At 46.8% G+C, this 16,517-nt stretch overlaps 1 protein-coding gene across 1 annotated transcript; it reads right to left on the minus strand.

Annotated features, from left to right (window-relative positions):
- Nucleotides 1-871: 871 nt before the first annotated feature.
- On the minus strand, nucleotides 872-14,720 carry LOC122367784. Its single transcript, XM_043341196.1, has 5 exons — nucleotides 14,509-14,720; nucleotides 10,288-10,429; nucleotides 9,417-9,566; nucleotides 7,027-7,140; nucleotides 872-1,549 (listed from the first exon to the last, which is right to left on the minus strand). Exons 1-5 carry the CDS (start codon nucleotides 14,540-14,542, stop codon nucleotides 1,090-1,092), a joined length of 900 nt encoding a protein of 299 aa, XP_043197131.1. The 5' UTR covers nucleotides 14,543-14,720; the 3' UTR covers nucleotides 872-1,089.
- Between the last annotated feature and the right edge of the window lie 1,797 nt (nucleotides 14,721-16,517).

The raw sequence follows: 16,517 nt of genomic DNA on the forward strand, positions 1-16,517 counted from the left end.
TATTTTTTCAGATTAATTCAGACTAATGGACGTCAAGTCATTAAATCTGTCATTGCTAGTAAGTAGTAAGTATAGCTCCGCCCTTGCCGAGCCCTGGTATTAAATTAAGACAAACGTTTACCGCAGTGGCGTCTCAGGATAATGAATACATATATAATCTATTTCAAGAGTGGGTATCTATATTTCTAAAGTACAATACCTATACGCATGTATTTATACTCGTATTTACCGCGTCAATGCCGCACACGTATTATCTCATCTCTCTCCGTGTGATCCTGCTGCAGCTTGTTCACACGCTCCCAGATCTCCCTCCACCGTTAGCGGGTGCGCCGGGGACCTTCGGGGACATCCACCAATCACACCCTCCGATCACACGTCAGCTGGGTGGGAGCGGCAGCCGGCAGTGGTCGCCATGATCCTCCCACAACTCCCCCCCCCCCCCAAAAAAAAATGCCGCCCACTGCCGCGCCGCTGCGATTGTCACCTGGTCCCGACGGCAGCTTTGGCTCTCTGACGGTGGTGGCAAGGTGCTTAGCCGTGTGGATTAGGGAGCGGGGATTAGGGGAGCGGCTGCAGCGCCGTCTGATCCCGGTAGGATCAGCCGTGAGCCGCTGCTATACGGTTGCTGGATGACCACGTGGGTGGATAAGCTGACCCAGATGCTTAGATGCGGAACGGGTACGGTGACAAACCGGCTCAAGTTTATTTTAATGCTAGGTTTGTTTCTGTTTTTTTCTTTTATTTATGCATTTCCTTTTCGTCATCGTCGTCATCATCATCATCATCATCATCATCATCATCATCATCATCATCATCATCATCATCATCATCATCATCATCATCATCATCATAATGTCGATGGCGGTTGGTGGCAGTGAAAATGGGTGGTGATACATGGACAATGGACATCAGTCACTGAGAGACGGCATCGTTAAGCGTTGGCTGCATGATGGTCTACCAGATTTTGTCTAATGCCGTTTCATTTTGTGAGCAGACAAATAAAATAGTAGCCACGATTTCACAAACAAGTTCAGATAGCTTCCATTTTACACGCATTAACGATGGTCAATACACACAGTCAGGTCATGGTCACGCCCGAATCTGTCCCCCATCCCCATCGCCCGCACCCACCACAACCTTCACCGCTGTGACCTGAGTAGCATGTTCACCCATCGATCGTCTGATCAGATCCACGTACTGCACCTCCTCCTCCTCCTCCCCCTTCCCCGTCCCGGGCCTGTCGAAACTCTGACCAAACGTCTCCAGCTGGCCGTTATGAACGCTGAACAGCTGCTCGGCCAGGATAGCCGTGTTCTTATCATCACGTTCTCTGGCAGCGTCTCCAGCTTCGCCATCTCTCCGTTCGTTGTCGTCGGCAGCGGCGGGCGCCATGTTGAAGTTGACGTCGCGGAAGAACTGCGAGTTGCTGGCGGCGTAGAGGTAGCCCTGGGTGGCGCAGTCGAACTCGGGGGTGCGGGTCACGCAGGTCAGCAGGCGCTGGTCAAACACCTGACCCACGTTGCAGAAGAAGCTAGCCGCCAGAGTAACCCTGGCGACACGGGAGTTGGCGGGGTTAGGGTCGATAACGAGAAAATGCAGCTAGAACTACCAGATCAGAAATGCGTCACAAATGTCGAGATCGGGGTTGATCGGGGCACCGGGACACGGTAAATTTGCTGTGGTCCCGCTTTTGGGGCATTGGATGGGCACTTGACTTGACAGTTATGTATGTTTGATGTCGATCGATTATTGTCTGGCATGAAGGACTCGGCATGTCACACAACACATTTGATGGGCCGGTGGTTCGAATGTACGTCTATCTGTGTGAAAATCTAGCTGAAAAGCTCTTAGGCGTGCCGTTTACGTGGGAAATTCAATACAAAGCCTGTCTTTAATTGAAAACTTCGATGACCGTTTAACCCGCGACCGCCTGGGGGGGGGGGGGGTCGGATCCGACCCCCCCCCCCTCCGTTTTTCTTGAATAACTCATGAACCGCTTGCGCTATCAACTTGAAACTTCGCATACCTTCTCCCCCATCAATTTGACGACTCCTGTGCAATTTTTGAGAAAAAAAAATTTCAAAATTTTTTGAGATATATCGATTTTAGTGATGTAACTACATGGCGTTTTCAGTCAAAAAATGGTAGGGGAGAGTGGGGTGGGTTGTATCAGTTTTTACTCCGAGACCCATAACCTCGTAACTATCCGTGATAAACTCATTATTTCCATACTATCCTCTTCCTTGATTCTTCTGCTTTTTTGTGCAAAGTAACTTTTCCGCTACCTCTACCAGTTTTTATTCTACGGTCTGCCGAATAGAACAATGTTTTTGATACAACTTGCCCCATGGCTTGGGTGAGTTGTATCACATGGTGGGGTAATTTGTATCACTATTTCACGTTTCAGGGAGTGTGCTTGTTACTGGTTTTGAACATAAAAGCAACATTAAATGGGGTTAATACAATGTATAGGTATGCTCGAAGGCTTCACTTTATTAGACCAAACTTAGGTCAATGCAATCCGAACGAAACATCAACAGACTAGACGCAAAAGTGGCCCGTTAAGAGCAAAGAAGCCAACACATTGTGCCGAAATGGAACGAGCATTGACTAGCTACCTACAAACGCGAGCCAGGGCTTAGCTTTCGCGATCAAAAGCAACATACCCATACATACATACATACATATATGTTACAACATACCCCACCCGGCTCTGATACAACATGTACCTAGCCGCCATCTTGGAAAAAACATCAGCTCGTGCTAAAAAAACAGCGGACAGCTGGAGAAATCCGTTTTTACTCATGCAGCCTTAGAACCTACCCTCACCACCGCTACGGAGATCTTTCAAATTCGTGCACATCTAAATGCCCAAAACACACATTTTCTTGCAACTTATTTTTTTAGAATGACATTAAAAAAACATAAAATCGGCTCTCACCTCGAGACGCGTCCACTCAGCCACAAGACAGAACAGGGAAAGATGGCGCCCGGAAAACCTCGTCGGCTGGTCGTGTCGCGAGCGCCATCCATTGGATAAGTTTGGCACAATTCGCCCTGATACAACTTGGACATGATACAACTCTCCCCGCTCTCCCCTAAATGTTTAAAAAATCGCCAAAAATCGAGGTTTTAAGCAAATTGCAAATTAAGGACATGAAAAGACGCAGCTCAACGAGTTCTTCAAAATGGCTATCTCGGATTTTCCATAAAATGCGTTTTTCACCCCTAAAAATTCAAAAAACTGTATTTTTTGGAAAACAGCCAATAAAATCCAAAATTTTGAGAATTTCCAAAAAACCGGAATATATGTTATAGAGCTCTATTAGAACATTAGATGTCCCAAATTTCAACTTTCTATCTTGATTTTTGACCCCCAAATTGTAAAAAATAGCTCCAACATGCATAGGGCATGGTGACGTCATAAGCATTTTCGCGAATTAGAGGCACTTCTGAACATCGCATGTGAAAACAAATGGCACCACTAGATTCCTGGGACAAAGCTCGTCTAGAAAAGTGCATTTTTATGTCAAAAATAAAAAGTTGAAAAATTGACTTTTTTTCTTAGCTCTCGTTTAGTTATGTATGGGATAAACGATTTTTTATGCTTTCAATGCACACTTATCACCAGCACAGTGACTTGGGGTCACATATAACCATTACCATCGGATTTGGCGTGAAAAATAAGCCATAAAACATGTGTCGCACGCCCATGTAGCAGAAAGTGAAAACCGTGACCTTTCGTGACCTGACCTGACCTTGACCCGTACTTAGTATGACCCCTATACGCACATGGTGCCTTCACTAGGTCTTTGAGGTCATTTGTGGTGAGTTTCGAGCAGCAGCTATCGATTCCGCTGTCCGTAAGCCTAATCATGCAAAAACCCTGAATTTGACCTTTGACCTGACCTTGACCCGAAAGTTGACCTCAATCTTAAAATCTTAAGAGTGCTTTGGGAAGGTCTCGTAGAGACCTTTCGAACACCGCCTCGCGGGGCTCGATACGACCATTGGTTCTCGAGATAACAGGGGGGGTCGGATCCGACCCCCCCCAGGCTGATGTGGGTACGGAAATAGCCCAGGCGGTGCCGGGTTAACCCGCGAGTTGCTGGGGGGGGGGCGTTAAACGCCCCCACTTTTTTCGCCGGGCCATAGCATAAAAACGGCGCGCCGCAGGCGCGCCAAATTTTGGGTACCTGTAGGGAATTGATTGAAGTTTATTGTGACAAAGTTTCAAAAAAATCGGTCGGAAATTTTTTTAGATATCGAGGTTTTAGTGACGTCATGATTTCTGAGTTTTCGACCAAAAACGGCATATGTTCAAAAAATCATATAAAATCACAGAACAGACACACAGACATGCCGTAAACGCCATTCGACTGCCAATACCATGATTAATCAAATGGCTATCTTCGATTATTGATTATCGTTCCGTATGTTCCATAATCTTGAACTGAATCTTGGCAATTTTTCGTGACTACTTCACGACCATGATACATGAATTTATTAAATTGAACTTTTTGAGCCAAACACGTACACATATGATAAAATGAATGTCACCATCGTGTTCTACGCCCCAAATTGCCTATAAAACATGTGTCACAGGCTGCGAATATCAGTTTTGATTTTCGGGGATATGTGCCTACCCGGTTGACCTGACCTTGACCCTGACCTATGCTTGACTGACCCCTACATGGAGCTGACACTCTTGTAGGCCTTATAAGATGGATTGTGCACCGTTTTGACAGAGTTTATGGCGAGAGGCGCCCATTGCAAAGTCCTGAAGTCCATGCTACTGAAAGCCCGATTTCAGGTGTTTGACCTGACCTCGACCCGACCTGTGACCTCAAAATTCGACTTTAAAATACTCATCTGAAGCGTCTCGTCGCGTTCTTTCGTTTGCCGCCTCGTGCGTTTCGCTGCGCCTATTGGTTCTCGAGTTATCGGCTGGGGGCGTTTAACGCCCCCCCCCCCCCCCCCAGCAAACGGTGGGTGGCGAAATACCCCAGCAACTGCCGGGTTAATGCAGTGTGCCTATCTACGATAAAACCATGGTGGTATGTGAACATTTTTCAATCAATCAAGAAAGGAGCCTTTCCAGTTCTCAGACCCACCCATGGGCCATATGAAAAGGTAGTTCTGTAATTCTTTCGCAAAATCAGAGAAAGTCAGCCGGATGGATTGCCCCAGAACGTTATCCGTTCCAATCATTGCAAGTACCGTAAATCACCATTGTGTCTGACCATTTTGGCAAGCGGCGGTGAACTTATTTACCTACTCATCGAATAGTTTGCATCTTATAATTACGACCGTCCCTCCCTCTCAACAGCCCAGCCCAGCCCACATCTCCTTTGGCTAATGTCGATTGCCGACGGACCGTCTGAACTCTGAAGCCCGCCTCCCGTCCCCCGTCCCCATCGGCTGTCTCATCCCCCGCTCTTTCCTTCCATGCGACTCGCATTTCCCACTCTGCCCCGGCCCGCCCGTCTCCCCCTCCCTGCCCCCGGGCAGTCGGCCGAAGCTTCTCGTCACCGTCTCGACCAATCAGCGTTCAGCAGACACGCAGGCGCGGCGCTCTCAAATTGCAGAGCGGCGGAGAAATGCGCGCGGAAACCGTCGCAGTCACGTGGTAGCCTGCGGCGAAGAGGGGTGTGTTGTGGTGTGGTTGTGTTGTGCGATATCGGGACTATACCAATACCTGCTGTTTTTGGCGAAAGTGAACGACCAACGAGGCAGGACGCAGGTAGTGACAGTGATAGAACTTACGGTACCATTTTGGAGTGCGCGAAAAAAGCGTGAGAAGGTGATAGTATTCAGTGCGAATTTTTACGCGTCGTGCTCGATATTTTTCGGCTAACCGACCCGACAAGCACATTCAGCTCACGAGACACGAGCTCGCGTTAGCGAATGTGGATGCTGGCGGGTTTACATGGGTGACGCGGAAGCCCCCGCCGTCTGGGCCCGCCAGCCAGTGCCAAAGCCAACCAGCCCCAGACGTCAGGCCCGGCCGAGACCTCTACGTCTGTCTGACCAGAGGATGGAGGTCAACGCTGAACCGGGACAGGAGAGAGGACGGAGGACGCCTCGTGATGGTGACGTACCCCTAGGAGCCAAACATGTGCCGAGATGTCACCGTTGTCAGTCATAGTGTTGACAGGCCTGCACTTTTTGAGTCCGCAATATTGCTACCGTCTATCAATATTTTTCCCTTTTTATTATTTTTTACCTTACCTTCTGGTTACGATTCAGTTAGATTTAGCTTAATTAATTTAGTTAGTCTTTGACAACGAAAAGTCGTAAATGACGTATTACGTAATTATATCAATTATGATTTGAACGGCTCATCTCGGCACATGTTTGATGAACGGAGACAATGTGTGGTGTATGCGGTGGATGCATGGTATGACGAATCTTGGCAAATGGTCTCTGCTGTCGTTGGTTGCGTTGCGTTGATCATCGCGGTTGGGCGCCCGGCTAAGAGACGGTCAATAGCCGTTACGGCGCTACTACAGCGGTCACTACATAATATACTGGGGGCCGTCGTTCACAAATCACATTCACACTGTCGACACGTCCCATCCTCCCTTGCATCCAGTAGCAGTTAGCTTACCGTATGGCGGTTATTACCTGACTTTTAGCGACCTCGCTTCATCTCGGCTATGGCCTCTGACTTTTGTGTTGATCTCACTTTATCCCGGCTATGACATATGACCTCCGCTGATCTCTGACCTCTGGTGACTGGCCTCTGATGACCTCACCTGATGACGGAGGCGTGGCACACGGAGGGCACGGTTATGACCTCTGGTAACCTCACCTGACCTCTGGTGACCTCTGACCTCTGTTGATCTCTTAACTCTGGTGAATGACCTCTGGTGACCTCAGACCTCTGGTGACCCCCGACCTCTATTGACCTCTGACCTCTGGTGACCTCACCTGATGACAGAGGCGCGGCACACGGCGGAGGGCACGGCTATGACCTCTGCTGACCTCCGACCTCTATTGACCTATGACCTCTGTTGACCTCACCTGATGACGGAGGCGCGTCGCACGGCGGATGGCACGGCCACGGGCTGACACACGTGATACACGCGGCAGTCGTTACTGATATCCGTGTAGTAGCCGTACGGCAGACCTTCACAGCTGAAACGGGAGAACCAGCGGCATGGATCAGCTCACAGCGCTGGGATAGAGGGTGGTGTTATTACAGGCGGTGTTATTAGGCACTGGGTACATTTTTACGAATTTAATTATTAATGATCCTCATAAATCTATATTTAATTGGCACATGCTTTTCATTTCAGTTCATTTCATTTCATTGTACCCAAATTTGAGTTATGAATTGTTGAATAGTTATGAAATTAAATCATAGGTATCTTACATCCCATGCATGCGTTTTCTACGTTAACCCGCGCCCTGCTGGGGGGGGGGGGTGTTTGAACACCCCCTTGTGGTTTTTCGCGAATATCGTCATAGCTACACCGAGTGACCAATCGCTTTGAAACTTTCAGCGATTGCTAAGAGCAATAGCATGTACAAAATGTTTATCTCAGAATTTTGATATCAATGACCTAAGGTCAGGTCAATTTTGCGACCTCCCATTATAAGTCAATGGGAGACAATTGAAATGCGCCTCTTTTGGACGAAAGACATAATAAACACTCCCAAACACTGAATTACAAGTGGTTTAGACACACTGAACATGAAAATGGTGTCCGTGACCCCTGTTTATGCCCTGAGGTCATTTTAGGTCACGAATGGTATCTAACAGTTGTTCGCAAATAACTTTTGATAGAGGCATGCTAGAGCGATGAAAACGCCTTAGATGTGTTCAGCTCGACGATACGGATCGACTGATATGCAACATGACCCTTTCCGGTCAGGTCATGACCTTGACCTGAGGTCAAATTTTCAAGTTGACCTTTCAAGGTCAAGTTATAGTTCATTCGATGCGTCTTGACGAGAGGAACACGATGCCGGTAAAAGTAAGCTCGTACAAGGCTTGGGTCAAAAGTTATTGCAGAAAAAACTGTTTCCGAAAAAAATCGGTTATTTTTGCAGTTTTTGCCCCCTGCAGGCAAAACCGTTGACGTTAGGTCAAATCTGAGAAGATCACTCAGAAAGGGCGTTAATGTAAAGTATCCATGACAGTTGGATAACAACAACTCAAGAAACTCAAGATTACCAACCGATATTTATTTTAAATTACTTTTAAATACACAAAGCTTTCGGTCACATACGACCTTGATCACTGTGTTTCACAATGTTTCACAATTATAATTGTGAAACATTGTGAAACACAGTGATCAAGGTCGTATGTGACCGAAAGCTTTGTGTATTTAAAAGTAATTTAAAATAAATATCGGTTGGTAATCTTGAGTTTCTTGAGTTGTTGTTAAGGGCGTTAATAGGGCTATCGAATGCGCTTTTCCGCGGCGCTGTAGCTCTATTGGTTCCCGAGTTATGCGTTGGCTTCTTGGAAATTGTCGACATTCGACCTGGAAATCGGCGTTATTTTGCCTTCAATGACCTCTGGTGACCTGACCTTTGACCTGACCAAAAAATTGACCCAAGTAATTTCCTCATTATTTTTGACGCTCTTTCGAACGCCGCCTTCCGCGTATTGCTACGTGGCCCAGGAGCCGAGTTAGAAGTGGGTGTTCAAACACCCCCCCCAGCAGGGCGTGGAAATCCAGGACCCCCAGCCGGGCGCGGGTTAATCACGTGATTACTAGGGACTTGGTCGGGTGGGTCTGCTGGCTGCTGTGTGGCTCATGCGCTCAGCAGTGTCATGGTAACAATCCACGTCCAAGGGAATGCGAAATTGCTGTTGCATTTGTCTGTGAACACCAAAGCAATGTAAGAGGAACCGGATTTAGCCATAAATATAATGCGTAATGCCATTCTGGTAATGTTTTTTTATCTGCAGCTGCGTACCATGAATTCAGGCCCGCGCTGACTCGTTTTAGGCTATTCCTTCACGCCATTATGGCCATAGTCGGGCTTAGAATAAGTGGCGGTGTTGACATATTGTGCGACACCTGCATTTTTGGCGACACTGGACCATGTTATCTCGAGATTTGGGCGAAGGTCGAGCTGGACTATCCTCTCAGATAGCTGACAACCGCTTAGGTAATGGCACTGGCCACTGTTCCATCTCAAACACCTGTTGGAAGCGCGCGTGAAACCATCGAAACGAAACCCATCGAAACCAGTGAGCCAAATCATTGTGTGATATATCTCGCGTTCAGCCCTCCTCACGCCCCCTAACTGCTCTCTCACGTCACCTATGTGAGTGTCTGCTTTCTCAGTTCAACTCATCCATCTGTTCACCTCTCCCTTTCATTAGTACATCTTCTGATCAGTTTAACCCTTTTCTTTCTGAAGATCTGAATCTGAAGACATCCACCCGGTCTCACCTAAACGTATCCTCCACCTGCTGGAGGACCTCCCTGGCTCCAGCCGCCAGACCCAGTGGCTCGCTGGAGGTCACCAGCGTGGGACTCTCGATTGCCGACCCGTCCAGGCGGATCCAGGCGCCCTGCAGTCCCTGCTCCTTTCTGTACCGTCTGCAAACAGAAGCCGCGAACATCGTAAATGGGAGGTAGTGAGGGGAGCTTTACACCTTTTCGGGACCGCAAACGGTGTGTTCGATCGCGAGTTGCTGGCGATTTTTAACCGATCATAGCATGAGGTACGATTGACGGATGTAGCGATTTAAGTTGTTTAGTTGTTTTGAACAAGCTGACTGCGGCATGAGCTGTTGTGATTGAAGATGAGGAAAGATTAGCGGAGCTGGTCCACTCCCGAAATCTCGCGGTAAGCGTTACAGTAGTGTTTATGTGCACCGTTACAGGACACGTCGGCTTGCTTTAGTCGTGTTAGCTCGTGTGAAAGCCGCCGATTAGTGATGTTGGGTTGTAAAAAAATTAACACCGAGGAAACTTTTCATCTCATCCAGCCTCAATGACGGTGTTTAAAATGAGCAAAAATTTGCTGGATTAGTTTGACCAGCTGTATGAAGGGATATGCCCGACTACATGATCGCCTTACAAATTGGTGGTCGGTATTTGATAGAGGCCTCCTATGCATTTTTTGATTACAAATGATTTAATATCGTCTCTCAAAGTGACGTAAAGCGTTGCTGTGCTCAACAGTTACCGTATCGCTACAATTTCTTAGCTGAATATTCACGCCAAGAAGGCTCCCCAAAGGAAATATCTGGATAATAAATAAATCCGTCTAACTCTTCCCGGTTGTGTGTCGTGCACGGTACCCCACTCCACTCACTTGATGAACTGCTCGAGCGTCTCTCCCGGCTCCAGCTGACCCCTGACGAAGAAGTCCGTATCGACCACGAAGTTACCCCGCAGCTGGAACTGGAACTGGTCTCTGAGACCCAGCACGGCCGGGGTGCGGATGACCGCCAGCACTGTCGGAGACATGCGACAGGTCAGGTTTTGGAGGTCGGACCAAGCGGATGGGCGAATTGGTGGACTGGTGGTATGGAGACAGACTCAGAGATAATGCGCCCTATGAACGTGCATTCAGTTTTCACTATTTGATGTCATTGATAATATGTGAAAATTTGGCAATGTCATAAGCATTCTTTTCGAAACATATTCGGTGTGACAGGTCGACCCGTACCAGGCCAGACCAGAACCGCCACAGAAACAATATAGCGAAAACTTCCTTAGCACCTGAAACCACATATGAATGATCCTAAAGTTACCGATAAGACGGCTCCGATGTTCCGCACAATTCGTTTAGCCAGTTTGATGCAAAGTTTTGTTGTGAACCAGTGCACTTTATGAGTTGCTCGAAGCTTTTAAATAACGAAATGATCCGCACGGAACGCGATTATTTACTCACGAGTCGTGAGTACATTTGTAAAATTGGTTAAAGTTTTTATGAGGCCACCGATATCGTGCGAAATCATCAGCAACATAACAGCAACATCTAATGAGAGACCAATGAACCGTTTACCACAACACCGCTCATAGTCTGATCAACTGGATACGATTGCCAATATAACGTTCGGAAGTATTTGGCCTTGCCAGACCGGAGACCAAATATCGCCCAGTAAAAGAACAGTGTGATTTACTTATGTAACGAATGACTCATTGCAACAAACCGTAAAGAGCAGCCTGATCAAACCTGATCAACCGTAAGTGTTGTGTAAACAAGGTACCGTTTAGAACTTAATCGTCAAACCATGAGCATATCTTTACATTGATGATTTGTGTGCTCTGTGGACGAATTACCGTGCATTATTTTGTTGGTGAAGCTGATCATTCAGATAGTTAATTCGTTGGGTTTTCTTTCTGTCGTTTTCTTTCCGTACCTACTCAGCTTTGGCCAGTTGACCTTTGAACTGGTTCTGCTCTTGCAGCGTTCTTTGATCCGAGTCCCACACAAGGTCACGGACAGTCTCCGTCTCTGCTCAGTCCCGGTTGGACTTAACCCAGAAACCTGCAGCTCACCCGGCCCGGTCACAGCTCGGTTGGCTGCTGAGCTCGTTTGTGAGCGAACTCCTCAATCCGGCTCCGGCCCGGGTGCCGGACGCCGCAGCTGATTCGGAGCTGGTGGAGAGCGAGAGTGCACAGACGGACTGCGGGGTCCCTGAGCCGGAAGGTCACTTACTCGTAATGCTCGGTTAGGCCGCGTTCCCACTACGACCGTTCAACATCGTAAATTGCAAGAACGGGAGAAAATGGACGAGATCGTTGATCTAGAGACTTTTCTAAAAAAGTTGAACACTTCCCTAGATCTGGTATACGGGGCAAGATGGGAAAACATCGTGTGACATCGGCAAACGGCTTGGACAGAGCCGGCTGAGAGGAGCGATGATAAAGGAGGGATCGGCACAATAAGATATTGTAAAAAAAAGTTCAGAATATAGGTAGTTGACGTGGTAAAAGATCCCATGCAACTGAATGAATGATAAAATTAGAAAAAAACTTTGAAATTTATCAGCGTGTTGAAAGTACGCGACCGCAAGCATGAGAAAATATATCAACAATGTCAACGAAAAGCATTCACAGCTGTGAACTGATAACGACAATCTATTGACTTTTGAAGAGAAAATGTGTGCAGTTGATATAACTCATTGTGGTTTTGCTGTGAATACCTTCGGGAAGCTGTAACCGATAAACTGCAAGTTCCGATGAGTTCTTCACAGTTTATTATGTCAATCCTCGATAAAACATCTAGCAAGTTGAAGCAGGCTGCAATGCAACTGAATTTGCCGACACAGGTTCAGCGATTTAGGTATACGAGTACAAGTATACGGAGCCGGCATTCAACTTACAGCAGTGTCACAGCTCATGTCACCATCGTCATGTGACTACGCCATCTCGTCAGGTGATGCTAGAATTGTATAAAGGCAATTATAAATAAAGGCAATTATAATATCAACTGAACAGACGAGAAACACTTATGAGTTCAGCAAGGAAACTGACGCCGTGTGCTCAATGAAGATAAGCAAGTGTATTCGAGCACAACGGTTCACACTTCACAGCAGATGGTGGCAACTGTCGACGTTTGTCTGACTGTGCAGTGTGGCGTGGCATCACAAGACACAATGCAGCGGTCTTCCAGAGGAGAGCTTGGCCTAAGCGTTTGAGGTCCGGCAGGCCTGTCTACCTGAATCTACGATGCAACTCTTGGTAGCTGTTGCGCAACCGGGTGGCTACTTTATCTATCTCCGAGATTCTGAGTTCCGGAGCGGTGCTACGAAAAGAGGGAGATGAAGTGCAAGTCGCACCTGTTCTAACATAGCGAGGATCATTCGCTCAAGAGTCGCATGCGGGCATGCGATGTGCACAACAAGGACCAGACAGCCCAATGACAATCACATGTTTCGCATGTGTTCGTCCCAATCACATGGCGCGGTCCAGATGGCCTTGGTTCAGAAGACACTGTGATTGAGCCTCGAATGAGGCCCTCAGTGACGATCCGACGGCGGCGAGCCACGATTGTCGGAAACTCTGCCTTTAGTTTCACAAGAGTAAGTGCTGCTACAGCTATGTATCACTGTTAGATGATGTAAATAAACGTTTGTTATTTGCGCCGCATTTGCAGTGGCATGACATTATTTGTAAGGTTCTTATTTCCAGGCGCTGATGGTAGGTAAATGAATAAATTGCACTAGACCTACGGTAAACCTGCCGAAAGTTGTTATTCATCGCCACTTAGCGCTCGCCTACATCTACATATGTATTAAAATTAGTTATGTAGCTTTTATCCGCAAAAATGCACCACCTTTCATGCCTTGCTGCTTGTCTTCTCACTTTGAATATCAAGAAACTTCCCAAAAAGGGCTTCCTGCTCTATTCACTGCCTAAAAATGCTTATTAGAGTCATTTAATATCTGCACAAACCTTCAAGAACGTTCAAAAAGTTGAACACTGTTCAACTTTTTGGCGACCTCACCCAGACCTCACCAACCAACCAATATGGTTGCAATATGGGGAGCAAACTTTCAAAACCTTACAAATGCCTCCACCCGAAAACACGTGTCAAATACCCGGTTCCCACCACCACCGGCAGAGATCGTAAAAATGCATGCTGTGATTTTGCCGATCTTGCCGGTTTTCTCCCATTCTTGCAATTTACGATGTTGAACGGTCGTAGTGGGAACGCGGCTTTAGAGAGTTCGTTGAGTGCTCGGTCATGGTATAGAACTCATTGAGTGCTTAGTCAAAGTTTATCAAGCATTAAAGCAGAGTTATTGAGTGCTCAGTAACGAAATTCATCGAGTTTTCGTTCGGAAGTTTTATTGAGTGTGCACTTAAGATTTATTGAAATGAGTAGGCTAGAGAGCTACAATGCTCGGCCAGAGTCCATTTTGTGCCCGGTTGAAATTCGTTGAATAATCGGTTAGATATTCATTGTCTGTTCTTCAGAGCTTATTGGATGTTCGACCAGAGGTTTACTTTAGGGCTACGGAGTTTTATGAGGTGTTCTGTTAGCATTTTATCAGTGCCCGGGAAGAACTTTTTGTATGGTTAGCTACAGAGTTGATTGAGTGCAGAGTGCTCGATTTGAGAGTAAGTTGGCCGCTTTGTGCTTTGTCTGGAATTTTATTGAGTGTTCAGTCTGTCTGGTATGGAAGGTCATATATGTAGTGCAAGGGACGGATAGGTCATTCAGGTTCTAGTGAGTTCAGGGAGTCATCGGTTAGGAAGGTCGGATTGTTTGCTTGGGATAATAAGAGTAGCTCTGTCCCGATTTTCACAGGAATCCCGTTTTTAGAGACTGATATCCTATTCGGTCAGATTTAGTTTCGATCATTATGTAGTGCTGCTGGGTTACAGCTTGACCAAAAGTCGACTGAAATGAAACCCTACCGTGCATACTACTACCATGCATAAAAATCACCTTGCTATCACATACAGGGTCAATACTCAATAGTCATGGAACTCCTCGAGAATAGGACGCGAATAAAGCCACCAGAACAGACGCACAGCAATCATTCACCCATCACCATGCATGCACTATAACAATTACCAGTGAGCAGTGTAGCCGCGGTGGTCAGCTCCATGGCTGTCTCTCTCGCCGTTATATCAGCTCTGGTAGGTCGGATCGTCTACTTCCGGAGGAAGATGGGAGTACCTCGCCGGTCCAGCCGGGCTCCTCGGCTATCGTTGGAGGTGCCTCCGCAGTTGACGAGGAGGCTGGACAGACAGTCGCGCCGATAGCCTCTGAGGTCAGTCCGAGCGGCGCCCCTGCTCCGGCGCGGTCGGCTCTGCCCTCGGACACCGCTGGACACCGACTGACCGGCCCGGTAGCCGAGTGGCTCCTCCGCTGCCACTGGACCTGCCATCGTCCCGCCCGACAGACCGCAGACTGCAACCGGGCTCCCATTTTTCGGCGGGATGGTATGCCCATTGGTGGATCGTAGAACACCGATTTAAACTTTTCTCCTGATCGATCAGTTTGAAAACGTCTTTGAGTAGATCTTCTGTGGGATCTTTTGATATTATCGAAAAGTCGTTCATGTTTTGGTCGTAGAAGTAAAATAAACTTCACCAAAAACAGCTCAAGGCAGTTATCATATTCCAGACCAGTTATCATATTCCAGACAGAAGATCTACCATCAAAGACGTTTTCAAACTGATCGATCATGAAAAGAAGGCCGCAAAATGCAGCCTGGACATCACGTTTTTGGAAACTTTTCTCCTTTTTCGTTTTTAGAAATTAGAACTTTGACGTAGCAGCCTTCACAGCTTCCTTTTCCGTTAACAAAATTGAAAAAAGTTGGATAATACTTCTATAAAGCTGTTATCACATCGTCAAATAAATAAAATGGATTAACAAATGTAAAATACTGAGCTGCGTCCAACACCTTTTATTGTTTGTAATTTCTCTGCAAACGTAGACGCTGTTACAGCTTACTTTTACATGTTAAAGCTGGCTCTCGTGTATAGTTCGGCACATTTCTACCATAAAAAATGTAGTACTAAATAGTAGTACTAAATAGTACTAAATAGTAGTGCTAAAGTAAATAAAAGTAGTTATACTATTTTTGCTCTGATGACTTTGCATGCCGTTATTTGCAGATGCAAAGTTTTTGATCATTTATTTTTATTCCGATCCAACCGATGTTAAACAGAACTATACAGCGACCCCTCAATTTTTGTACTGACAAACTCAGTTTGCCGGCTCTTGTAAACATCAAACATCATGCGGGCATTTATTTACAATCTTTGTGATTGACACATTTCCGTCTACGTCATTTTTTTTTCTTTGAAGACGGACTAAAAAATCATTTCTTCCGCTAGCTATTTCTACCACTTACCTACATTTATACGTGTCAGATATTTGGAATAATGTCACGTAACTGGTTTAATAAACGTTCGACTTGGAACTTAGTGCTGTTAGCTGTATGTATGCCAAGCGCGTCTGGATAGATAGACACAAGACTCAGCTTAGCTTGCCCGCGATTTCTGCATTTTTGTTTGGTTACTTGTAATAGGACGTCTTTAAGGAAAAGTGTAATGGAGCTAGCTCATCAAGCGTTATATGGCTGCTTTTGGCCTCGTAGAGGATGGTTTGGCTGGATTTTCCACTTTCACACTGCCTCACATTTGACCCAATTGGTCAGTGGAACATAGGCCGGGCAGCGCTTCTGGCGGAGGTCCCTAGTTTAAGTGGCAACTTAGCCGTGAGTTGCCCGCCTTGCCGTGAGGTCTGATCCTCAGGTGACGTAATTGCACCATCACCTGCTCACCACCCGTCCCCCGCGCGGAGAGTGGCGGGTGCTGTGTCGCGCGGGACAGATCCCGTTCGCTAGTGAGCAGATGTTCGTGAAAAAAAAACTTCCTTACGTCCTCGTCTGTCTGGCATGGATACCGCAATTTGTCTGGAAACGCGATCATAGCAACCGCACTGTCCGTTTTCCGGGTTTCTGGGACCCATCAGTTGTCTCAAAGCCATTGTGCCGACTTCTGGTGGCAAAACTTTGGTTCAGTGCGATCAGGCCCGTTACTCAGCCGTGGTAGCTGACACACCTTATA

This window comes from Amphibalanus amphitrite, unplaced genomic scaffold, assembly GCF_019059575.1.
Source record: "Amphibalanus amphitrite isolate SeventyFive unplaced genomic scaffold, NRLGWU_Aamphi_draft 000896F_arrow, whole genome shotgun sequence".
Taxonomy (NCBI): Eukaryota; Metazoa; Arthropoda; class Thecostraca; order Balanomorpha; family Balanidae; genus Amphibalanus; species Amphibalanus amphitrite.

Coding starts and splice junctions, on each gene's coding strand:
- LOC122367784 (XM_043341196.1), bottom strand. CDS start 14,542: ATGGAGCTGACCACCGCGGCTACACTGCTCACTG. Junction 10,430..14,508: donor CGCGGCTACACTGCTCACTG/GTAATTGTTATA, acceptor TGTCTCCGACAG/TGCTGGCGGTCATCCGCACC. Junction 9,567..10,287: donor ACGCTCGAGCAGTTCATCAA/GTGAGTGGAGTG, acceptor TTCTGTTTGCAG/ACGGTACAGAAAGGAGCAGG.